This window comes from Coregonus clupeaformis, unplaced genomic scaffold (genome assembly GCF_020615455.1).
Source record: "Coregonus clupeaformis isolate EN_2021a unplaced genomic scaffold, ASM2061545v1 scaf0269, whole genome shotgun sequence".
Taxonomy (NCBI): Eukaryota; Metazoa; Chordata; class Actinopteri; order Salmoniformes; family Salmonidae; genus Coregonus; species Coregonus clupeaformis.
This window is the reverse complement of record NW_025533724.1, coordinates 267,166-295,000: the sequence shown is the minus strand read 5'-3', so window position 1 is coordinate 295,000 and position 27,835 is coordinate 267,166. Positions and strand designations below refer to the sequence as shown.

General features: G+C 42.2%; 1 protein-coding gene across 1 annotated transcript in view; it reads left to right on the top strand.

Moving 5' to 3' along the window:
* The window catches only part of plod3 (procollagen-lysine, 2-oxoglutarate 5-dioxygenase 3), a 102,055-nt gene that overhangs the window by 51,500 nt on the left and 22,720 nt on the right, over positions 1-27,835 (top strand). Inside the window, exon 12 of the mRNA XM_045214496.1 lies at positions 12,659-12,784. Coding sequence (XP_045070431.1) covers positions 12,659-12,784 — 126 coding nt within the window. The remainder of the gene's footprint in view (positions 1-12,658; positions 12,785-27,835) is intronic.

Here is a 27,835-nt window from a genome sequence, read left to right as displayed (position 1 = left end):
ATCAGGAATAAATCTCAGTTGGCTTTTCATAGCCGATCATTAAGAGTTGAAAACAGCAGGTCTGGGACAGGTAGGGGTTCCATAACCGCAGGCAGAACAGTTGAAACTGGAATAGCAGCAAGGCCAGGCGGACTGGGGACAGCAAGGAGTCACCACGGCCGGTAGTCCCGACGTATGGTCCTAGGGCTCAGGTCTCTCAGTTGGCTTATACCCTACACACTACAGACTACACCCTACATACTACACCCTACAGACTACACCCTACACCCTACAGACTACACCCTACAGACTACACCATACAGACTACACCCTATACCCTACACCCTATACCCTACACCCTACAGACTACACACTACACCCTACAGACTACACCCTACAGACTACACCCTACAGACTACACCCTACAGACTACAGACTGCACCCTATAGACTACACCCTACAGACTGCACCATACAGACTACACCCTACAGACTACAGACTGCACCCTACAGACTACACCCTACAGACTACACACTACAGACTACACCCTACAGACTGCACCCTACAGACTACACCCTACACCCTACAGACTACACCCTACAGACTGCACCCTACAGACTGCACCCTACAGACTACACCCTACAGACTGCACCCTACAGACTACAGACTACACCCTATAGACTACACCCTACAGACTGCACCCTACACCCTACAGACTACACCCTACAGACTACACCCTACACCCTACAGACTACAGACTACACCCTACAGACTACACCCTACACCCTACAGACTACACCCTACAGACTACACCCTACAGACTGCACCCTACAGACTGCACCCTACAGACTACACCCTACAGACTACACCCTACAGACTACACCCTACAGACTGCACCCTACAGACTACACCCTACAGACTGCACCCTACAGACTGCACCCTACAGACTGCACCCTACAGACTACACCCTACAGACTGCACCCTACAGACTACACCCTACAGACTGCACCCTACAGACTGCACCCTACAGACTGCACCCTACAGACTACACCCTACAGACTGCACCCTACAGACTACACCCTACAGACTACACCCTACAGACTGCACCCTACAGACTGCACCCTACAGACTACACCCTACAGAATGCACCCTACAGACTACACCCTACAGACTGCACCCTACAGACTACAGACTACACCCTACAGACTACACCCTATAGACTACACCCTATAGACTACACCCTACAGACTGCACCCTACACCCTACAGACTGCACCCTACAGACTGCACCCTACAGACTGCACCCTACAGACTACACCCTACAGACTGCACCCTACACCCTACAGACTGCACCCTACAGACTACACCCTACAGACTGCACCCTACAGACTGCAACCTACAGACTGCACCCTACACCCTACAGACTGCACCCTACAGACTGCACCCTACAGACTACACCCTACAGACTGCACCCTACAGACTGCACCCTACACCCTACAGACTGCACCCTACAGACTACACCCTACACCCTACAGACTGCACCCTACAGACTACACCCTACAGACTACAGACTACACCCTACAGACTGCACCCTACAGACTACAGACTACACCCTACAGACTACACCCTATAGACTACACCCTATAGACTACACCCTACAGACTGCACCCTACACCCTACAGACTGCACCCTACAGACTACACCCTACAGACTGCACCCTACAGACTACACCCTACAGACTGCACCCTACACCCTACAGACTGCACCCTACAGACTACACCCTACAGACTGCACCCTACAGACTGCACCCTACAGACTACAGACTACACCCTACAGACTACACCCTATAGACTACACCCTATAGACTACACCCTACAGACTGCACCCTACACCCTACAGACTACACCCTACAGACTGCACCCTACAGACTGCACCCTACAGACTGCACCCTACAGACTACACCCTACAGACTGCACCCTACACCCTACAGACTGCACCCTACAGACTACACCCTACAGACTGCACCCTACAGACTGCAACCTACAGACTGCACCCTACACCCTACAGACTGCACCCTACAGACTGCACCCTACAGACTACACCCTACAGACTGCACCCTACAGACTGCACCCTACACCCTACAGACTGCACCCTACAGACTACACCCTACACCCTACAGACTGCACCCTACAGACTACACCCTACAGACTGCACCTTACAGACTACACCCTACAGACTGCACCCTACAGACTACACCCTACAGACTACACCCTACAGACTGCACCCTACAGACTACAGACTACACCCTACAGACTGCACCCTACAGACTACACACTACAGACTGAACCCTACAGACTGCACCCTACAGACTGCACCCTACACCCTAGACTGCACCCTACAGACTACACACTACAGACTGCACCCTACAGACTACACACTACAGACTGCACCCTACAGACTGCACCCTACAGACTACACCCTACAGACTGCACCCTACAGACTCCACCCTACAGACTGCACCCTACAGACTGCACCCTACAGACTACAGACTACACCCTACAGACTGCACCCTACAGACTACACACTACAGACTGCACCCTACAGGCTGCAACCTACACCCTACAGACTGCACCCTACAGACTACACACTACAGACTGCACCCTACAGACTACACACTACACACTGCACCCTACAGACTGCACCCTACAGACTGCACCCTACAGACTACACCCTACAGACTGCACCCTACAGACTGCACCCTACAGACTACACCCTACAGACTGCACCCTACACCCTACAGACTGCACCCTATACCCTACAGACTGCACCCTACACCCTACAGACTACACCCTACAGACTGCACCCTACACCCTACAGACTGCACCCTACAGACTGCACCCTACAGACTGCACCCTACAGACTGCACCCTACAGACTGCACCCTACAGACTACACCCTACAGACTGCACCCTACAGACTGCACCCTACAGACTAAACCCTACACCCTACAGACTGCACCCTACACCCTACAGACTACACCCTACAGACTGCACCCTACAGACTGCACCCTACAGACTGCACCCTACAGACTACACCCTACAGACTGCACCCTACACCCTACAGACTGCACCCTACAGACTGCACCCTACAGACTGCACCCTACAGACTACACCCTACAGACTACACCCTACACCCTACAGACTGCACCCTACAGACTGCACCCTACAGACTGCACCCTACAGACTGCACCCTACACCATACAGACTGCACCCTACAGACTACACCCTACAGACTGCACCCTACAGACTGCACCCTTCAGACTGCACCCTACACCCTATACACTACACCCTACAGACTGCACCCTACAGACTACACCCTACAGACTGCACCCTACAGACTGCACCCTACAGACTGCACCCTACAGACTGCACCCTACAGACTACACCCTTCAGACTGCACCCTACAGACTACACCCTACACACTACACCCTACAGACTGCACCCTACACCCTACAGACTACACCCTATAGACTACACCCTACACCCTACAGACTACACCCTACAGACTACACACTACATACTACACCCTATAGACTACACCCTACAGACTACACCCTACACACTACACCCTACAGACTACAGACTACACCCTACACACTACACCCTACAGACTACACCCTACAGACTGCACCCTACAGACTACACCCTACAGACTACACCCTACATACTACACCCTACAGACTACACACTACACCCTACAGACTACACCCTACACCCTACAGACTACACCCTACACACTACACCCTACACACTACATAATACAGACTACACACTACATAATACACCCTACAGACTACATAATACACCCTACACACTACACCCTACACACTACATAATACAGACTACACCCTACAGACTACACACTACAGACTACATAATACACACTACACCCTACAGACTACATAATACACCCTACAGACTGCACCCTACAGACTGCACCCTTCACAGACTACACACTACAGACTGCACCCTACCGACTGCACCCTACAGACTACAGACTACAGACTACACCATACAGACTACACCCTACATACTACAGACTACACACTACATAATACAGACTACACCCTACAGACTACAGACTACACCCTACAGACTACACACTACAGACTACAGACTACACCCTACACACTACACCCTACAGACTACACCCTACACCAGGGTTCTTCAATTCCGGTCCTGGAGGGCCGAAACACTTCTGTTTTTTATTTCTACCTGGTAGTTAATTGCACTCACCTGGTGTCCCAGGTCTGAATTAGCCCCTGATTAGAAGGAGAGGATGAAAAACAGAGGTGTTTCAGCCCTCCAGGACCGGAATTGAAGAACCCTGCCCTACACCCTACAGACTACACCCTACAGACTACACCCTACAGACTACACCCTACACCCTACAGACTACAGACTACACCCTACAGACTACAGACTACACCCTACAGACTAGAGACTACACCCTACAGACTACACCCTACAGACTACACCCTACACCCTACAGACTACACCCTACAGACTACACCCTACATACTACACCCTATAGACTACACCCTACAGACTACACCCTACAGACTACACCCTACAGACTACACCCTACACCCTACAGACTACACCCTACAGACTACATACTACACCCTATAGACTACACCCTATAGACTACACCCTACAGACTACAGACTACACCCTACACCCTACAGACTACACCCTACAGACTACACCCTATAGACTACACCCTACAGACTACACCCTACAGACTACACCCTACAGACTACACCCTACAGACTACACCCTACACCCTACACCCTACACCCTACAGACTACACCCTACAGACTACACCCTACAGACTACACACTACATACTACACCCTATAGACTACACCCTACAGACTACACCCTACACCCTACAGACTACATACTACACACTACACCCTACACCCTACAGACTACATAATACAGACGACACCCTACAGACGACACCCTACAGACTACACCCTCCACCCTACACACTACAGACTGCACCCTACAGAATGCACCCTACAGACGACACCCTACAGACTACACCCTACACCCTACAGACTACAGACTACACCCTACAGACTACAGACTACACCCTACAGACTACACCCTACAGACTACACCCTACAGACTACACCCTACAGACTACACCCTACAGACTACACCCTACAGACTACACCCTACAGACTACAGACTACACACTACATACTACACCCTATAGACTACACCCTACAGACTACACCCTACACCCTACAGACTACACACTACATACTACACCCTACATACTACACCCTACAGACTACACCCTATAGACTACACCCTACAGACTACACACTACATACTACACCCTATATACTACACCCTATAGACTACACCCTACAGACTACAGACTACACCCTACACCCTACAGACTACACCCTACAGACTACACACTACATACTACACCCTATAGACTACACCCTACAGACTACACCCTACACCCTACAGACTACACCCTACACACTACACCCTACACCCTACAGACGACACCCTACAGACTACACACTACATACTACACCCTATAGACTACACCCTATAGACTACACCCTACAGACTACACCCTACAGACTACACCCTACAGACTACACCCTACACCCTACAGACTACAGACTACACCCTACAGACTACAGACTACACCCTACAGACTACACCCTACAGACTACACCCTACAGACTACACCCTACAGACTACACCCTACACCCTACAGACTACACCCTACAGACTACACACTACATACTACACCCTATAGACTACACCCTATAGACTACACCCTACACCCTACAGACTACACCCTACAGACTACACCCTACACCCTACAGACTACACCCTACAGACTACATACTACACCCTATAGACTACACCCTATAGACTACACCCTACAGACTACAGACTACACCCTACACCCTACAGACTACACCCTACAGACTACACACTACATACTACACCCTATAGACTACACCCTACAGACTACACCCTACAGACTACAACCTACAGACTACACCCTACACCCTACACCCTACAGACTACACCCTACAGACTACACACTACATACTACACACTACATACTACACCCTATAGACTACACCCTACAGACTACACCCTACACCCTACAGACTACACACTACATACTACACCCTACACACTACACCCTACACCCTACAGACTACATAATACAGACGACACCCTTCAGACGACACCCTACAGACTACACCCTCCACCCTACACACTACAGACTGCACCCTACAGAATGCACCCTACAGACGACACCCTACAGACTACACCCTACACCCTACAGACTACAGACTACACCCTACAGACTACAGACTACACCCTACAGACTACACCCTACAGACTACACCCTACAGACTACACCCTACAGACTACATCCTACAGACTACACCCTACAGACTACAGACTACACACTACATACTACACCCTATAGACTACACCCTACAGACTACACCCTACACCCTACAGACTACACACTACATACTACACCCTACATACTACACCCTACAGACTACACCCTATAGACTACACCCTACAGACTACACACTACATACTACACCCTATAGACTACACCCTATAGACTACACCCTACAGACTACACCCTACAGACTACACCCTACAGACTACACACTACATACTACACCCTATAGACTACACCCTACAGACTACACCCTACACCCTACAGACTACACCCTACACACTACACCCTACACCCTACAGACGACACCCTACAGACTACATAATACAGACGACACCCTACAGACGACACCCTACAGACTACACCCTCCACCCTACACACTACAGACTGCACCCTACAGAATGCACCCTACAGACGACACCCTACAGACTACACCCTCCACCCTACACACTACAGACTGCACCCTACAGAATGCACCCTACAGACGACACCCTACAGACTACACCCTCCACCCTACACACTACAGACTGCACCCTACAGAATGCACCCTACAGACGACACCCTACAGACTACACCCTCCACCCTACACACTACAGACTACACCCTACAGAATGCACCCTACAGACGACACCCTACAGACTACACCCTACATACTAACCCTGATGTTGTCATCGTGCGTTCAGAAAGTATTAATACCCTTTGACTTATTCCACATTCTGTTTTTACAGCCGGAATTCAAAATGGATTCAATAGGTTTTTCTCACTCATTTATACACAATACCCTATAATGACAAAGTGAAAACATGTTTTTATAAATGTATTGAATATTAAACACAGACATATCTCATTTCCATAAGTATTCACACCCCTGAGTCAGTACTTTGTACAAGCTCCTTTCGCAGCGATTAAAGCTGGGAGTCACTAAGAGCGTTCCACACCTGGATTCTAGAACATTTGCCCATTCTTTTATTTCAAAATTCTTTAAGCTCTGTCAAATTGATTGTTGATCATTGCAAGACATCCATTTTCAGGTCTTGCCATAGATTCTAAAGTAGATTTAAGTCAAAACTGTGACTCGGCCATTCAAGAACATTCACTGTCTTCTTGGTAAGCAACTCCAGTGTAGATTTGGCCTTGTGTTTTAGGTTATTGTCCTGCTGAAAGGTGAATTCATCTCCCAGTGTCTGGTGGACAGCAGACTGAACCAGGGTTTCCTCTAGTCTCCCAGTGTCTGGTGGACAGCAGACTGAACCAGGGTTTCCTCTAGTCTCCCAGTGTCTGGTGGACAGCAGACTGGACCAGGGTTTCCTCTAGTCTCCCAGTGTCTGGTGGACAGCAGACTGGACCAGGGTTTCCTCTAGTCTCCCAGTGTCTGGTGGACAGCAGACTGGACCAGGGTTTCCTCTAGTCTCCCAGTGTCTGGTGGACAGCAGACTGAACCAGGGTTTCCTCTAGTCTCCCAGTGTCTGGTGGACAGCAGACTGAACCAGGGTTTCCTCTAGTCTCCCAGTGTCTGGTGGACAGCAGACTGAACCAGGGTTTCCTCTAGTCTCCCAGTGTCTGGTGGACAGCAGACTGAACCAGGGTTTCCTCTAGTCTCCCAGTGTCTGGTGGACAGCAGACTGAACCAGGGTTTCCTCTAGTCTCCCAGTGTCTGGTGGACAGCAGACTGGACCAGGGTTTCCTCTAGTCTCCCAGTGTCTGGTGGACAGCAGACTGGACCAGGGTTTCCTCTAGTCTCCCAGTGTCTGGTGGACAGCAGACTGGACCAGGGTTTCCTCTAGTCTCCCAGTGTCTGGTGGACAGCAGACTGAACCAGGGTTTCCTCTAGTCTCCCAGTGTCTGGTGGACAGCAGACTGAACCAGGGTTTCCTCTAGTCTCCCAGTGTCTGGTGGACAGCAGACTGAACCAGGGTTTCCTCTAGTCTCCCAGTGTCTGGTGGACAGCAGACTGAACCAGGGTTTCCTCTAGTCTCCCAGTGTCTGGTGGACAGCAGACTGAACCAGGGTTTCCTCTAGTCTCCCAGTGTCTGGTGGACAGCAGACTGAACCAGGGTTTCCTCTAGTCTCCCAGTGTCTGGTGGAAAGCAGACTGAACCAGGGTTTCCTCTAGTCTCCCAGTGTCTGGTGGAAAGCAGACTGGACCAGGGTTTCCTCTAGTCTCCCAGTGTCTGGTGGACAGCAGACTGAACCAGGGTTTCCTCTAGTCTCCCAGTGTCTGGTGGACAGCAGACTGAACCAGGGTTTCCTCTAGTCTCCCAGTGTCTGGTGGACAGCAGACTGAACCAGGGTTTCCTCTAGTCTCCCAGTGTCTGGTGGACAGCAGACTGAACCAGGGTTTACTCTAGTCTCCCAGTGTCTGGTGGAAAGCAGACTGGACCAGGGTTTCCTCTAGTCTCCCAGTGTCTGGTGGAAAGCAGACTGAACCAGGGTTTCCTCTAGTCTCCCAGTGTCTGGTGGACAGCAGACTGAACCAGGGTTTCCTCTAGTCTCCCAGTGTCTGGTGGACAGCAGACTGAACCAGGGTTTCCTCTAGTCTCCCAGTGTCTGGTGGAAAGCAGACCGAACCAGGGTTTCCTCTAGTCTCCCAGTGTCTGGTGGACAGCAGACTGAACCAGGGTTTCCTCTAGTCTCCCAGACAGCAGACGGAACCAGGGTTTCCTCTAGTCTCCCAGTGTCTGGTGGACAGCAGACTGAACCAGGGTTTCCTCTAGTCTCCCAGTGTCTGGTGGACAGCAGACTGAACCAGGGTTTCCTCTAGTCTCCCAGTGTCTGGTGGACAGCAGACTGAACCAGGTTTTCCTCTAGTCTCCCAGTGTCTGGTGGACAGCAGACTGAACCAGGGTTTCCTCTAGTCTCCCAGACAGCAGACGGAACCAGGGTTTCCTCTAGTCTCCCAGTGTCTGGTGGACAGCAGACTGAACCAGGGTTTCCTCTAGTCTCCCAGTGTCTGGTGGACAGCAGACTGAACCAGGGTTTCCTCTAGTCTCCCAGTGTCTGGTGGACAGCAGACTGAACCAGGGTTTCCTCTAGTCTCCCAGTGTCTGGTGGACAGCAGACTGAACCAGGGTTTCCTCTAGTCTCCCAGTGTCTGGTGGACAGCAGACTGAACCAGGGTTTCCTCTAGTCTCCCAGTGTCTGGTGGACAACAGACTGAACCAGGGTTTCCTCTAGTCTCCCAGTGTCTGGTGGACAGCAGACTGGACCAGGGTTTCCTCTAGTCTCCCAGTGTCTGGTGGACAGCAGACTGGACCAGGGTTTCCTCTAGTCTCCCAGTGTCTGGTGGACAGCAGAATGAACCAGGTTTTCCTCTAGGATTCTGCCTGTGCTTAGCTCTATTCCATTTATTTTATATCCTGAAACACTCCCCAGTCCTTAACGATGACAATTATACTCATAACATGATGCAGCCACCACTATGCTTGAAAATATGGAGAGTGGTTCTCAGTATTCAGGACAAAAAGTTAATTGCTTTGCTGCATTTTTTGAAGTATTACTTTAGTGCCTTAATGCAAACAGGATGCATGTTTTGGAATATTTTTATTCTGTACAGGCTTCCTTCTTTTCACTCTGTCAATTAGGTTAGTGTTGTGGAGTAACTACAATGTTGTTGATCCATCCTTAGTTTTCTCCTATCACAGCCAATAAACTCAGTAACTGTTTTAAAGTCACCATTGGCCTCATGGTGAAATCCCTGAGTGGTTTCCTTCCTCTCCGGCAACTGAGTTAGGAAGGACGCCTGTATTTTTGTAGCGACTGGGTGTATTGACCAAAGTGTAATTAATAACTTCACCATGCTCAAAGGGATATTCAATGTCTGCTTTTTACATTTTTACCCATCTACCAATGGGTGCTCTTCTTTGCGAGGCATTGGAAAACCTCCCTGGTCTTTGTGGTTGAATCTGTGTTTGAAATTCACTGCTCGACTGAGAGACTGTGAGGGGTACAGAGATGAGGAAGTCATTCAAAAATCATGTTAAACACTATTATTACACACAAGTCCATGCAACTTATTATGTGACTTGTTAAGCACATTTTCACTCCTGAACTTATTTAGGCTTGCCATAACATTTACATTTTAGTCATTTAGCAGATGCTCTTATCCAGAGCTGGGACTGGGCTGAGCAGGAGCTGACCTCCTGTAGGGGTGGGAGGGCCAAGAGGTGGCAGAACGGAGTGCTCTGGTTGGGGTGTAGGGTTTGAGCATAGCCTGAAGGTAGGGAGGGGCAGTTCCTCTTGCTGCTCCGTAGGTAAGCACCATGGTATTGCAGTGGATGTGAGCTTCAACTGGAAGCCAGTGGAGTGTGCAGAGGAGCGGGGTAACATGAGAGAACTTGAAGGTTGAACACCGGGCGGGCTGCAGCGTTCTGGATAAGTTGCAGGGGTTTGATGGCACAAGCAGGGAGCCCAGCCAACAGCGAGTTGCAGTAATCCAGATGGGAGATGACAAGTGCCTGGATTAGGACCTGCACCACTTCCTGTGTGAGGTAGGGTCGTACTCTACGGATGTTGTAGAGCATGAACCTGCAGGAGCGGGTCACTGCTTTGATGTTTACAGAGAACGACAGGGTGTTGTCCAAGGTCATGCCAAGGTTCTTTGCACTCTGGGAGGAGGAAACAATGGAGTTGTCAACCTTGATGGAGAGGTCTTTGAATGTTCTGAGAGAGATAGAGAAAGTTGATCAGAGACAGCAGCTCAAGTGTTTTAGAAAGAAAAAAAAGAAGGGATACAGGTCTGTAGTTGTTGGTTTCTTGAGGAGGGGAGCGACATGGGCCATTTTGAAGTCAGAGGGGACGAAGCCAGTGGTCAGGGATGAGTTGATGAGGGAAGTGAGGAATGGGAGAAGGTCTACAGAAATGGTCTGGAGAAGGGAGGAGGGGATGGGGTCGAGGAGTTGAATACTTACTGACTCAAGACATTTCAGCTTTCAATTTTTATTAAGTTGTAAAACATTCTCAAAACATAATTCCGCTTTGACATTATGGGGTATTGTGTATAGGCCAGTGACACAACATCTACATTTAATCCATTTTAAGTTCAGCCTGTAAAACAACAACATGTGGAAAAAGTCAAGGGTTGTGAATACTGTCTGAAGGCGCTGTTTATCTAACCCTACCTAATTATATCTAACACCCTAAACCCTAAACCCTATGCCCTAACCCTCTGTCTTTATCTCCAGGCCAGTGATAGTATGGTCCATCTAACCCTCTGTCTTTATCTCCAGGCCAGTGATAGTATGGTCCATCTAACCCTCTGTCTTTATTTTCAGGCCAGTGATAGTATGGTTAACCCTCTGTCTTTATCTCCAGGCCAGTGATAGTATGGTCCATCTAACCCTCTGTCTTTATCTCCAGGCCAGTGATAGTATGGTCCATCTGACCCTCTGTCTTTATCTCCAGGCCAGTGATAGTATGGTCCATCTAACCCTCAGTCTTTATCTCCAGGCCAGTGATAGTATGGTCCATCTGACCCTCTGTCTTTATCTCCAGGCCAGTGATAGTATGGTCCATCTAACCCTCTGTCTTTATCTCCAGGCCAGTGATAGTATGGTCCATCTGACCCTCTGTCTTTATCTCCAGGCCAGTGATGGTATGGTTAACCCTCTGTCTTTATCTCCAGGCCAGTGATAGTATGGTCCATCTAACCCTCTGTCTTTATCTCCAGGCCAGTGATGGTATGGTTAACCCTCTGTCTTTATCTCCAGGCCAGTGATAGTATGGTCCATCTAACCCTCTGTCTTTATCTCCAGGCCAGTGATGGTATGGTCCATCTAACCCTCTGTCTTTATCTCCAGGCCAGTGATAGTATGGTCCATCTAACCCTCTGTCTTTATCTCCAGGCCAGTGATAGTATGGTCCATCTAACCCTCTGTCTTTATCTCCAGGCCAGTGATAGTATGGTCCATCTAACCCTCTGTCTTTATCTCCAGGCCAGTGATAGTATGGTCCATCTGACCCTCTGTCTTTATCTCCAGGCCAGTGATGGTATGGTCCATCTAACCCTCTGTCTTTATCTCCAGGCCAGTGATAGTATGGTTAACCCTCTGTCTTTATCTCCAGGCCAGTGATAGTATGGTCCATCTAACCCTCTGTCTTTATCTCCAGGCCAGTGATAGTATGGTCCATCTGACCCTCTGTCTTTATCTCCAGGCCAGTGATAGCCCCCATGTTGTCCAGACATGGGAAACTGTGGTCTAACTTCTGGGGAGCTCTGAGTCCTGAGGGGTTCTACTCTCGATCTGAAGACTACATTGACATCGTGCAGGGCAAGAGAGTGTGAGTATATTCTATATGTTAACCCTATACATTCTATATGTTCTCTATATAACCCTATATATTATATATGTTCTCTATATAACCCTATACATTCTATATGTTCTCTATATAACCCTATATATTATAGATGTTCTCTATATAACCCTATACATTCTATATGTTCTCTATATAACCCTATATATTATAGATGTTCTCTATATAACCCTATATATTATAGATGTTCTCTATATAACCCTATATATTCTATATGTTCTCTATATAACCCTATATATTATAGATGTTCTCTATATAACCCTATACATTCTATATGTTCTCTATATAACCCTATACATTCTATATGTTCTCTATATAACCCTATATATTATAGATGTTCTCTATATAACCCTATATATTCTATATGTTCTCTATATAACCCTATATACTATATATGTTCTCTATATAACCCTATATATTATATGTTAACCCAATATAACCCTATATATTATAATGTTCTCTATATAACCCTATATATTATATATGTTCTCTATATAATCCTATATATACTAGATGTTCTCTATATAACCCTATATATTATATATGTTCTCTATATAACCCTATATATTATATATGTTAACCCTATACAACCCTATATATTCTATATGTTCTCTATATAACCCTATATATTCTATATGTTCTCTATATAACCCTATATATTATAGATGTTAACCCAATATAACCATATATATTATAGATGTTCTCTATATAACCCTATATATACTAGATGTTCTCTATATAACCCTATATATTATATATGTTCTCTATACAACCCTATATATTCTATATGTTCTCTATATAACCCTATATATTCTATATGTTCTCCATATAACCCTATATATTATATATGTTCTCTATATAACCCTATATATTATAAATGTTCTCTATATAATCCTATATATTATATATGTTCTCTATATAACCCTATATATTCTATATGTTAACCCTATATAATCCTATATATTATATATGTTCTCTATATAACTCTATATATTATATATGTTCTCTGTATAACCTTATATAGAAATTTATGATAATTTATGATAAAATGATTGTGGGGGCTGTTTTGTTAGACTTCAGTGCGGCTTTTGACATTATCAATCATAGTCTGCTGATGGAAAGACGTATGTGTTATGGCTTTACACCCCCTGCTATAATGTGGATAAAGAGTTACCTGTCTAACAGAACACAGAGGGTGTTCATTAATGGAAGCCTCTCCAACATAATCCAGGTAGAATCAGGAATTCCCCAGGGCAGCTGTCTAGGCCCCTTACTTTTTTAAATCCTTACTAACGGCAAAGCCAGTGTGTCTATGTATGTGGATGACTCAACACTATACATGTCAGCTACTACAGCGACTGAAATAACAGAAACACTTAACAAAGAGCTGCAGTCAGTTTCAGAATGGGAGGCAAGGAATAAGTTAGTCCTAAATATTTCAAAAACTAAAAGCATTGTATTTGGGACAAATCATTCACTAAACCCTAAACCTCAACTAAATCTTGTAATAAATAATGTGGAAATTGAACAAGTTGAGGAGAGTAAATTGCCTGGAGTAACTCTGGATTCTAAACTATTATGGTCAAAACATATTGATACAACAGTAGCTAAGATGGGGAGAAGTCTGTCCATAATAAAGCGTTGCTCTACCTTCTTAACAGCACTATCAACAAGGCAGGTCCTACAGGCCCTAGTTTTGTTGCACCTGGACTACTGTTCAGTCGTGTGGTCAGGTGCCACAAAAAGGGACTTAGGAAAATTGCAATTGGCCCAGAACAGGGCAGCACGGCTGGCCCTTGGATGTACACAGAGAGCTAACATTAATAATATGCATGTCAATCTCTCCTGGTTCAAAGTGGAGGAGAGATTGACTTAATCTCTACTTGTATTTGTGAGAGGTATTGACATGTTGAATGAACACAGCTCAGACACCCATGCATACCCCATAAGACATGCCACCAGAGGTCTCTTCACAGTCCCCAAGTCCAGAACAGACTATGGGAGGCCCACAGTACTACATAGAGCCATGACTACATGGAACTCTATTCCACATCAAGTAACTCATGCCAGCAGTAAAATAAGATTTAATAAACAGAGAAAAATAGAGTCGTATGAAAACGTTTGGGCACCCCTGACAATTTCCATGATTTCCATTTATAAATAATTGGGTGTTTGGATCAGCAATTTCATTTTGATCTATCAAATAACTGATGGACACAGTCATATTTCAGTAGTGAAATGAGGTTTATTGGATTAACAGAAAATTTGCAATATGCATCAAAACAAAATTAGACAGGTGCATAAATTTGGCCACCCCAACAGAAAAATCACATCAATATTTAGTAGAGCCTCGTTTTGCTAAAATAACAGCCTCTAGACGCTTCCTGTAGCCTCTAATGAGTGTCTGGATTCTGGATGAAGGCATTTTGGACCATTCCTCCTTACAAAACATCTCCACTTCAGTTAGGTTTGATGGTTGCCGAGCATGGACAGCCCGCTTCAAATCATCCCACAGATTATCAACGATATTCAGGTCTGGGGACTGGGATGGCCATTCCAGAACATTGTACTTGTTCCTCTGCATAAATGCCCGGGTAGATTTTGAGCAGTGTTTTGGGTCGTTGTCTTGTTGAAATATCCAGCCCCGGCGTAACTTCAACTTTGTGACTGATTCTTCAACATTATTCCAAAGAATCTGCTGATATTGAGTGGAATCCATGCGACCCTCAACTTTAACAAGATTCCCAGTACCGGCACTGGCCACACACCCCCACAGCATGATGGAACCCCCACCAAATGTTACTGTGGGTAGTAAGTGTTTTTCTTGGAACGCTGTGTTCTTTTGCCGCCATGCATAACGCCCCTTGTTATGACCAAATAACTAAATATTTGTTTCATCAGTCCACAGCACCTTATTCCAAAATGAAGCTGGCTTGTCCAAATGTGCGTTTGCATACCTCAAGCGACTCTGTTTGTGGCGTGTGTGCAGAAAAGGCTTCTTTCGCATCACTCTCCCGTACAGCTTCTCCTTGTGCAAAGTGCGCTGAATTGTTGAACGATGCACAGTGACACCATCTGCAGCAAGATGATGTTGTAGGTCTTTGGAGGTGGTCTGTGGGCTGTTTTTGACCGTTCTCACCATCCTTCGCCTTTGCCTCTCTGATATTTTACTTGGCCTGCCACTTCTGGCCTTAACAAGAACTGTGCCTGTGGTCTTCTATTTCCTCACTATGTTCCTCACAGTGGACACTGACAGCTTACATCTCTGCGATAGCTTTTTGTAGCCTTCCCCTAAAACATAATGTTGAACAATCTTTGTTTTCAGGTCATTTGAGAGTTGTTTTGAGGCCCCCATGTTGCCACTCTTCAGAGGAGAGTCAAAGAGAACAACAACTTGCAATTGGCCACCTTAAGTACCTTTTCTCATGATTGGATGCACTTGTCTATGAAGTTCAAGGCTTAATGAGCTCACCAAACCAATTGTGTGTTCCAATTAATCAGTGCTAAGTAGTTACAGGTATTCAAATCAACAGAATGACAAGGGTGCCCACATTTTAGCATAGCCTATTTTTCACATCTGATTTAATTTCATACAACTTAATATTGCTACACTAAAAATCTTTGTCTGGACAATACCCCAGTACTCAGCTTTTATTAGAAAATGAATGGCATGCCACTGTGATCATTTTCTGTGACGACAGAGTAAATGATCATGGAGCCTCAGAGGGGCCCAAACTATACACCTTCTGGAACAGCGGGGACTGTGAAGCAACACAAATATAGACACATGCATACACACACACGATAACATACGCACTATACACACACGTACACATGGATTTTTTGTTATAGATATGTGGTAGTAGAGTAGAGGCCTGAGGGCACACACTTAATATGTTGTGAAATCTGTTATGAATGTATTGTAATGTTTTTTAAATGTATAACTGCCTTAATTTTGCTGGACCCCAGGAAGAGTAATGGGGATCAATAATAAATACAAATATATTATATATGTCCTCTATATAACCCTATATATTATATATGTTCTCTATATAACCCTATATATTATATATGTTCTCTATATAACCTATATATTATATATGTTATATGTTCTCTATATAACCCTATATATATACTAGATGTTCTCTATATAACCCTATATATTATATATGTTCTCTATATAACCCTATATATTGTATATGTTCTCTATATAACCTATATATTATATGTTATATGTTCTCTATATAACCTATATATTATATATGTTAACCCTATATATTATATATGTTCTCTGTATAACCCTATATATTATATGTGTTCTCTATATAACGCCTCCCGAGTGGCGCAGTGGTCTAAGGCGCTGCATCGCATTGTGCCACTAGAGATCCTGGTTCGAATCCAGGCTCTGTCGTAGCCGGCCGCGACCGGGAGACCCATGGGGCGGCGCACAATTGGCCCAAATTATGGTGGAAAATAAGTATTTGGTCAATAACAAAAGTTTCTCAATACTTTGTTATATAGCCTTTGTTGGCAATGACACAGGTCAAAAGTTTTCTGTAAGTCTTCACAAGGTTTTCACACACTGTTGCTGGTATTTTGGCCCATTCCTCCATGCAGATCACCTCTAGAGCAGTGATGTTTTGGGGCTGTCGCTGGGCAACACAGACTTTCAACTCCCTCCAAAGATTTTCTATGGGGTTGAGATCTGGAGACTGGCTAGGCCACTCCAGGACCTTGAAATGCTTCTTACGAAGCCACTCCTTTGTTGCCCGGGCAGTGTGTTTGGGATCATTGTCATCCTGAAAGACCCAGCCACGTTTAATCTTCAATGCCCTTGCTGATGGAAGGAGGTTTTCACTCAAAATCTCACGATACATGGCCCCATTCATTCTTTCCTTTACACGGATCAGTCGTCCTGGTCCCTTTGCAGAAAAACAGCCCCAAAGCATGATGTTTCCACCCCCATGCTTCACAGTAGGTATGGTGTTCTTTGGATGCAACTCAGCATTCTTTGTCCTCCAAACACGACGAGTTGAGTTTTTACCAAAAAGTTATATTTTGGTTTCATCTGACCATATGATATTCTCCCAATCCTCTTCTGGATCATCCAAATGCACTCTAGCAAACTTCAGACGGGCCTGGACATGTACTGGCTTAAGCAGGGGGACATGTCTGGCATTGCAGGATTTGAGTCCCTGGCGGCGTAGTGTGTTACTGATGGTAGGCTTTGTTACTTTGGTCCCAGCTCTCTGCAGGTCATTCACTAGGTCCCCCCGTGTGGTTCTGGGATTTTTGCTCACCGTTCTTGTGATCATTTTGACCCCACGGGGTGAGATCTTGCGTGGAGCCCCAGATCGAGGGAGATTATCAGTGGTCTTGTATGTCTTCCATTTCCTAATAATTGCTCCCACAGTTGATTTCTTCAAACCAAGCTGCTTACCTATTGCAGATGCAGTCTTCCCAGCCTGGTGCAGGTCTACAATTTTGTTTCTGGTTCCTTTGACAGCTCTTTGGTCTTGGCCATAGTGGAGTTTGGAGTGTGACTGTTTGAGGTTGTGGACAGGTGTCTTTTATACTGATAACAAGTTCAAACCGGTGCCATTAATACAGGTAACAGTGGAGGACAGAGGAGCCTCTTAAAGAAGAAGTTTCAGGTCTGTGAGAGCCAAAAATTTTTGCTTGTTTGTAGGTGACCAAATACTTATTTTCCACCATAATTTGCAAATAAATTCATAAAAAATCCTACAATGTGATTTTCTGGAGAAAAAAAATCTCAATTTGTCTGTCATAGTTGACGTGTACCTATGATGAAAATTACAGGCCTCTCTCATCTTTTTAAGTGGGAGAACTTGCATAATTGGTGGCTGACTAAATACTTTTTTCCCCCCACTGTACTAGATGTTTTCTATAAAACCTTATATATTATATATGTTCTCTATATAACCCTATATATATACTAGATGTTCTCTATATAACCCTATATATTATATATGTTCTCTATATAACCCTATATATACTAGATGTTCTCTATATAACCATATATATTCTATATGTTAACCCTAATATAACCCTATATATTATATATGTTCTCTATATAACCCTATATATTATATGTTATCTATATAACCCTATATATTATATATGTTCTGAAGGGCAGGTAGCTTAGTGGGTAAGAGCGTTGTGCCAGTAGCCAAAGGTCGCTGGTTCTAATCCCGAGCCGACTAGGTGAAAAATCTGTCGAAGTGCCCTTAAGCAAGGCACTTAACCCTAAATGCTCCTGTAAGTCGCTCTGGATAAGAGCGTCTGCTAAATGACTAAAATGTAAATGTATATAACCCTATATATTATATATGTTCTCTATATAACCCTATATATTATATATGTTCTCTATATAACCCTATATATTATATATGTTAACCCAATATAACCCTATATATTATATATGTTCTCTATATAACCCTATATATTATAGATGTTCTCTATATAACCCTATATATTATAGATGTTCTCTGTATAACCCAATATATTATAGATGTTCTCTATATAACCCTATATATTATATATGTTCTCTATATAACCCTATATATTCTATATAACCCTATATATATACTAGATGTTCTCTATATAACCCTATATACTATATATGTTCTCTATATAACCCTATATATTATATATGTTCTCTATATAACTGTATATATTATATATGTTCTCTATATAACCCTATATATTATATGTTCTCTATATAACCCTATATATTATATATGTTCTCTATATAACCCTATATGTTCTCTATATAACCCTATATATTCTATATGTTCTCTATACAACCCTATATTTTATATATGTTCTCTATATAACCCTATATATTATACATGTTCTCTATATAACCCTATATATTATAGATGTTCTCTATATAACCCTATATATTATATATGTTCTCTATATAACCCTATATATTATATATGTTAACCCAATATAACCCTATATATTAAATATGTTCTCTATATAACCCTATATATTATACATGTTCTCTATATAACCCTATATATTCTATATGTTCTCTATATAACACTATATATTATATATGTTCTCTATACAACCCTATATTTTATATATGTTCTCTATACAACTCTATATATTATATATGTTCTCTATATAACCCTATATATTATGTATATTCTCTATATATTTTATATATTCTCTATATAACCTAGATATTATATATGTTCTCTATATAACCTATATATTCTATATGTTCTCTATATAACCTATATATTCTATATGTTCTCTATATATAACCCTATATATTATATATGTTCTCTATATATAACCCTATATATTATACATGTTCTCTGTATAACCCTATATATTATATATGTTCTCTATACAACCCTATATATTATATATGTTCTCTATACAACCCTATATATTCTATATGTTCTCTATACAACCCTATATATTCTATATGTTCTCTATATAACCCTATATACAGTGGAGAAAAAAAGTATTTAGTCAGTCACCAATTGTGCAAGTTCTCCCACTTAAAAAGATGAGAGAGGCCTGTAATTTTCATCATAGGTACACGCCAACTATGACAGACAAAATGAGGAAAAAAAAATCCAGAAAATCACATTGTAGGATTTTTAATGAATTTATTTGCAAATTATGGTTGAAAATAAGTATTTGGTCAATAATAAAAGTTTCTCAATACTTTGTTATATACCCTTTGTTGGCAATGACACAGGTCAAACGTTTTCTGTAAGTCTTCACAAGGTTTTCACACACTGTTGCTGGTATTTTGGCCCATTCCTCCATGCAGATCTCCTCTAGAGCAGTGATGTTTTAGGGCTGTCGCTGGGCAACACGGACTTTCAACTCCCTCCAAAGATTTTCTATGGGGTTGAGATCTGGAGACTGGCTAGGCCACTCCAGGACCTTGAAATGCTTCTTACGAAGCCACTCCTTCGTTGCCCGGGTGGTGTGTTTGGGATCATTGTCATGCTGAAAGACCCAGCCACGTTTCATCTTCAATGCCCTTGCTGATGGAAGGAGGTTTTCACTCAAAATCTCACGATACATGGCCCCATTCATTCTTTCCTTTACACGGATCAGTCGTCCTGGTCCCTTTGCAGAAAAACAGCCCCAAAGCATGATGTTTCCACCCCCATGCTTCACAGTAGGTATGGTGTTCTTTGGATGCAACTCAGCATTCTTTGTCCTCCAAACACGACGAGTTGAGTTTTTACCAAAAAGTTATATTTTGGTTTCATCTGACCATATGATATTCTCCCAATCCTCTTCTGGATCATCCAAATGCACTCTAGCAAACTTCAGACGGGCCTGGACATGTACTGGCTTAAGCAGGGGACATGTCTGGCATTGCAGGATTTGAGTCCCTGGCGCGTAGTGTGTTACTGATGGTAGGCTTTGTTACTTTGGTCCCAGCTCTCTGCAGGTCATTCACTAGGTCCCCCGCGTGTGGTTCTGGGATTTTTGCTCACCGTTCTTGTGATCATTTTGACCCCCACGGGGTGAGATCTTGCGTGGAGCCCCCAGATCGAGGGAGATTATCAGTGGTCTTGTATGTCTTCCATTTCCTAATAATTGCTCCCACAGTTGATTTCTTCAAACCAAGCTGCTTACCTATTGCAGATGCAGTCTTCCCAGCCTGGTGCAGGTCTACAATTTTGTTTCTGGTTCCTTTGACAGCTCTTTGGTCTTGGCCATAGTGGAGTTTGGAGTGTGACTGTTTGAGGTTGTGGACAGGTGTCTTTTATACTGATAACAAGTTCAAACCGGTGCCATTAATACAGGTAACGAGTGGAGGACAGAGGAGCCTCTTAAAGAAGAAGTTTCAGGTCTGTGAGAGCCAAAAATTTTGCTTGTTTGTAGGTGACCAAATACTTATTTTCCACCATAATTTGCAAATAAATTCATAAAAAATCCTACAATGTGATTTTCTGGAGAAAAAAAAATCTCAATTTGTCTGTCATAGTTGACGTGTACCTATGATGAAAATTACAGGCCTCTCTCATCTTTTTAAGTGGGAGAACTTGCATAATTGGTGGCTGACTAAATACTTTTTTCCCCCACTGTACTAGATGTTTTCTATAAAACCTTATATATTATATATGTTCTCTATATAACCCTATATATATACTAGATGTTCTCTATATAACCCTATATATTATATATGTTCTCTATATAACCCTATATATACTAGATGTTCTCTATATAACCATATATATTCTATATGTTAACCCAATATAACCCTATATATTATATATGTTCTCTATATAACCCTATATATTATATGTTATCTATATAACCCTATATATTATATATGTTCTGGGGCGGCAGGTAGCTTAGTGGGTAAGAGCGTTGTGCCAGTAGCCGAAAGGTCGCTGGTTCTAATCCCCGAGCCGACTAGGTGAAAAATCTGTCGAAGTGCCCTTAAGCAAGGCACTTAACCCTAAATGCTCCTGTAAGTCGCTCTGGATAAGAGCGTCTGCTAAATGACTAAAATGTAAATGTATATAACCCTATATATTATATATGTTCTCTATATAACCCTATATATTATATATGTTCTCTATATAACCCTATATATTATATATGTTAACCCAATATAACCCTATATATTATATATGTTCTCTATATAACCCTATATATTATAGATGTTCTCTATATAACCCTATATATTATAGATGTTCTCTGTATAACCCAATATATTATAGATGTTCTCTATATAACCCTATATATTATATATGTTCTCTATATAACCCTATATATTCTATATAACCCTATATATATACTAGATGTTCTCTATATAACCCTATATACTATATATGTTCTCTATATAACCCTATATATTATATATGTTCTCTATATAACTGTATATATTATATATGTTCTCTATATAACCCTATATATTATATGTTCTCTATATAACCCTATATATTATATATGTTCTCTATATAACCCTATATGTTCTCTATATAACCCTATATATTCTATATGTTCTCTATACAACCCTATATTTTATATATGTTCTCTATATAACCCTATATATTATACATGTTCTCTATATAACCCTATATATTATAGATGTTCTCTATATAACCCTATATATTATATATGTTCTCTATATAACCCTATATATTATATATGTTAACCCAATATAACCCTATATATTAAATATGTTCTCTATATAACCCTATATATTATACATGTTCTCTATATAACCCTATATATTCTATATGTTCTCTATATAACACTATATATTATATATGTTCTCTATACAACCCTATATTTTATATATGTTCTCTATACAACTCTATATATTATATATGTTCTCTATATAACCCTATATATTATGTATATTCTCTATATATTTTATATATTCTCTATATAACCCTAGATATTATATATGTTCTCTATATAACCTATATATTCTATATGTTCTCTATATAACCTATATATTCTATATGTTCTCTATATATAACCCTATATATTATATATGTTCTCTATATATAACCCTATATATTATACATGTTCTCTGTATAACCCTATATATTATATATGTTCTCTATACAACCCTATATATTATATATGTTCTCTATACAACCCTATATATTCTATATGTTCTCTATACAACCCTATATATTCTATATGTTCTCTATATAACCCTATATACAGTGGAGAAAAAAAGTATTTAGTCAGTCACCAATTGTGCAAGTTCTCCCACTTAAAAAGATGAGAGAGGCCTGTAATTTTCATCATAGGTACACGCCAACTATGACAGACAAAATGAGGAAAAAAAATCCAGAAAATCACATTGTAGGATTTTTAATGAATTTATTTGCAAATTATGGTTGAAAATAAGTATTTGGTCAATAATAAAAGTTTCTCAATACTTTGTTATATACCCTTTGTTGGCAATGACACAGGTCAAACGTTTTCTGTAAGTCTTCACAAGGTTTTCACACACTGTTGCTGGTATTTTGGCCCATTCCTCCATGCAGATCTCCTCTAGAGCAGTGATGTTTTAGGGCTGTCGCTGGGCAACACGGACTTTCAACTCCCTCCAAAGATTTTCTATGGGGTTGAGATCTGGAGACTGGCTAGGCCACTCCAGGACCTTGAAATGCTTCTTACGAAGCCACTCCTTCGTTGCCCGGGTGGTGTGTTTGGGATCATTGTCATGCTGAAAGACCCAGCCACGTTTCATCTTCAATGCCCTTGCTGATGGAAGGAGGTTTTTCACTCAAAATCTCACGATACATGGCCCCATTCATTCTTTCCTTTACACAGATCAGTTGTCCTGGTCCCTTTGCAGAAAAACAGCCCCAAAGCATGATGTTTCCACCCCCATGCTTCACAGTAGGTATGGTGTTCTTTGGATGCAACTCAGCATTCTTTGTCCTCCAAACACGACGAGTTGAGTTTTTACCAAAAGTTCTATTTTGGTTTCATCTGACCATATGACATTCTCCCAATCCTCTTCTGGATCATCCAAATGCACTCTAGCAAACTTCAGACGGGCCTGGACATGTACTGGCTTAAGCAGGGGGACACGTCTTGCACTGCAGGATTTGAGTCCTGGCGGCGTAGTATGTTACTGATGGTAGGCTTTGTAACTTTGGTCCCAGCTCTCTGCAGGTCATTCACTAGGTCCCCCCGTGTGGTTCTGGGATTTTTGCTCACCGTTCTTGTGATCATTTTGACTTCCACGGGGTGAGATCTTGCGTGGAGCCCCAGATCAAGGGAGATTATCAGTGGTCTTGTATGTCTTCCATTTCCTAATAATTGCTCCCACAGTTGATTTCTTCAAACCAAGCTGCTTACCTATTGCAGATTCAGTCTTCCCAGCCTGGTGCAGGTCTACAATTTTGTTTCTGGTGTCCTTTGACAGCTCTTTGGTCTTGGCCATAGTGGAGTTTGGAGTGTGACTGTTTGAGGTTGTGGACAGGTGTCTTTTATACTGATAACAAGTTCAAACAGGTGCCATTAATACAGGTAACGAGTGGAGGACAGAGGAGCCTCTTAAAGAAGAAGTTACAGGTCTGTGAGAGACAGAAATCTTGCTTGATTGTAGGTGACCAAATACTTATTTTCCACCATAATTTGCAAATAAATTCATTAAAAATCCTACAATGTGATTTTCTGGAATTTTCTTTCTCAATTTGTCTGTCATAGTTGACGTGTACCTATGATGAAAATGACAGGCCTCTCTCATCTTTTTAAGTGGGAGAACTTGCACAATTGGTGGCTGACTAAATACTTTTTTTCCCCACTGTATACTAGATGTTCTCTATATAACCCTATATATACTAGATGTTCTCTATATAACCCTATATATTATATATGTTCTCTATATAACCCTATATATTATAGATGTTCTCTATATAACCCTATATATTCTATATGTTCTCTATATAACCCTATATATTCTATATGTTCTCTATATAACCCTATATATATACTAGATGTTCTCTATATAACCCTATATACTATATATGTTCTCTATATAACCCTATATACTATATATTATATATGTTCTGGGGCGGCAGGTAGCTTAGTGGGTAAGAGCATTGTGCCAGTAACCGAAGGTCGCTGGTTCTAATCCCCGAGCCGACTAGGTGAAAAATCTGTCGAAGTGCCCTTAAGCAAGGCACTTAACCCTAAATGCTCCTGCTAAATGACTAAAATGTAAATGTATATAACCCTATATATTATATATGTTCTCTATATAACCCTATATATTATATATGTTAACCCAATATAACCCTATATATTATAGATGTTCTCTATATAACCCTATATATTATAGATGTTCTCTATATAACCCAATATATTATAGATGTTCTCTATATAACCCTATATATTATAGATGTTCTCTATATAACCCTATATATTCTATATGTTCTCTATATAACCCTATATATTCTATATATTCTCTATATATTTTATATATTCTCTATATAACCCTAGATATTATATATGTTCTCTATATAACCTATATATTCTATATGTTCTCTATATAACCTATATATTCTATATGTTCTCTATATATAACCCTATATATTATATATGTTCTCTATATATAACCCTATATATTATACATGTTCTCTGTATAACCCTATATATTATATATGTTCTCTATACAACCCTATATATTATATATGTTCTCTATACAACCCTATATATTCTATATGTTCTCTATACAACCCTATATATTCTATATGTTCTCTATATAACCCTATATACAGTGGAGAAAAAAAAGTATTTAGTCAGTCACCAATTGTGCAAGTTCTCCCCACTTAAAAAGATGAGAGAGGCCTGTAATTTTCATCATAGGTACACGCCAACTATGACAGACAAAATGAGGAAAAAAATCCAGAAAATCACATTGTAGGATTTTTAATGAATTTATTGCAAATTATGGTTGAAAATAAGTATTTGGTCAATAATAAAAGTTTCTCAATACTTTGTTATATACCCTTTGTTGGCAATGACACAGGTCAAACGTTTTCTGTAAGTCTTCACAAGGTTTTCACACACTGTTGCTGGTATTTTGGCCCATTCCTCCATGCAGATCTCCTCTAGAGCAGTGATGTTTTAGGGCTGTCGCTGGGCAACACGGACTTTCAACTCCCTCCAAAGATTTTCTATGGGGTTGAGATCTGGAGACTGGCTAGGCCACTCCAGGACCTTGAAATGCTTCTTACGAAGCCACTCCTTCGTTGCCCGGGTGGTGTGTTTGGGATCATTGTCATGCTGAAAGACCCAGCCACGTTTCATCTTCAATGCCCTTGCTGATGGAAGGAGGTTTTCACTCAAAATCTCACGATACATGGCCCCATTCATTCTTTCCTTTACACAGATCAGTTGTCCTGGTCCCTTTGCAGAAAAACAGCCCCAAAGCATGATGTTTCCACCCCCATGCTTCACAGTAGGTATGGTGTTCTTTGGATGCAACTCAGCATTCTTTGTCCTCCAAACACGACCGAGTTGAGTTTTTACCAAAAAGTTCTATTTTGGTTTCATCTGACCATATGACATTCTCCCAATCCTCTTCTGGATCATCCAAATGCACTCTAGCAAACTTCAGACGGGCCTGGACATGTCTGGCTTAAGCAGGGGGACACGTCTTGCACTGCAGGATTTGAGTCCCTGGCGGCGTAGTATGTTACTGATGGTAGGCTTTGTAACTTTGGTCCCAGCTCTCTGCAGGTCATTCACTAGGTCCCCCCGTGTGGTTCTGGGATTTTTGCTCACCGTTCTTGTGATCATTTTGACCCCACGGGGTGAGATCTTGCGTGGAGCCCCAGATCAAGGGAGATTATCAGTGGTCTTGTATGTCTTCCATTTCCTAATAATTGCTCCCACAGTTGATTTCTTCAAACCAAGCTGCTTACCTATTGCAGATTCAGTCTTCCCAGCCTGGTGCAGGTCTACAATTTTGTTTCTGGTGTCCTTTGACAGCTCTTTGGTCTTGGCCATAGTGGAGTTTGGAGTGTGACTGTTTGAGGTTGTGGACAGGTGTCTTTTATACTGATAACAAGTTCAAACAGGTGCCATTAATACAGGTAACAGTGGAGGACAGAGGAGCCTCTTAAAGAAGAAGTTACAGGTCTGTGAGAGACAGAAATCTTGCTTGATTGTAGGTGACCAAATACTTATTTTCCACCATAATTTGCAAATAAATTCATTAAAAATCCTACAATGTGATTTTCTGGAATTTTCTTTCTCAATTTGTCTGTCATAGTTGACGTGTACCTATGATGAAAATGACAGGCCTCTCTCATCTTTTTAAGTGGGAGAACTTGCACAATTGGTGGCTGACTAAATACTTTTTTTCCCCACTGTATACTAGATGTTCTCTATATAACCCTATATATACTAGATGTTCTCTATATAACCCTATATATTATATATGTTCTCTATATAACCCTATATATTATAGATGTTCTCTATATAACCCTATATATTCTATATGTTCTCTATATAACCCTA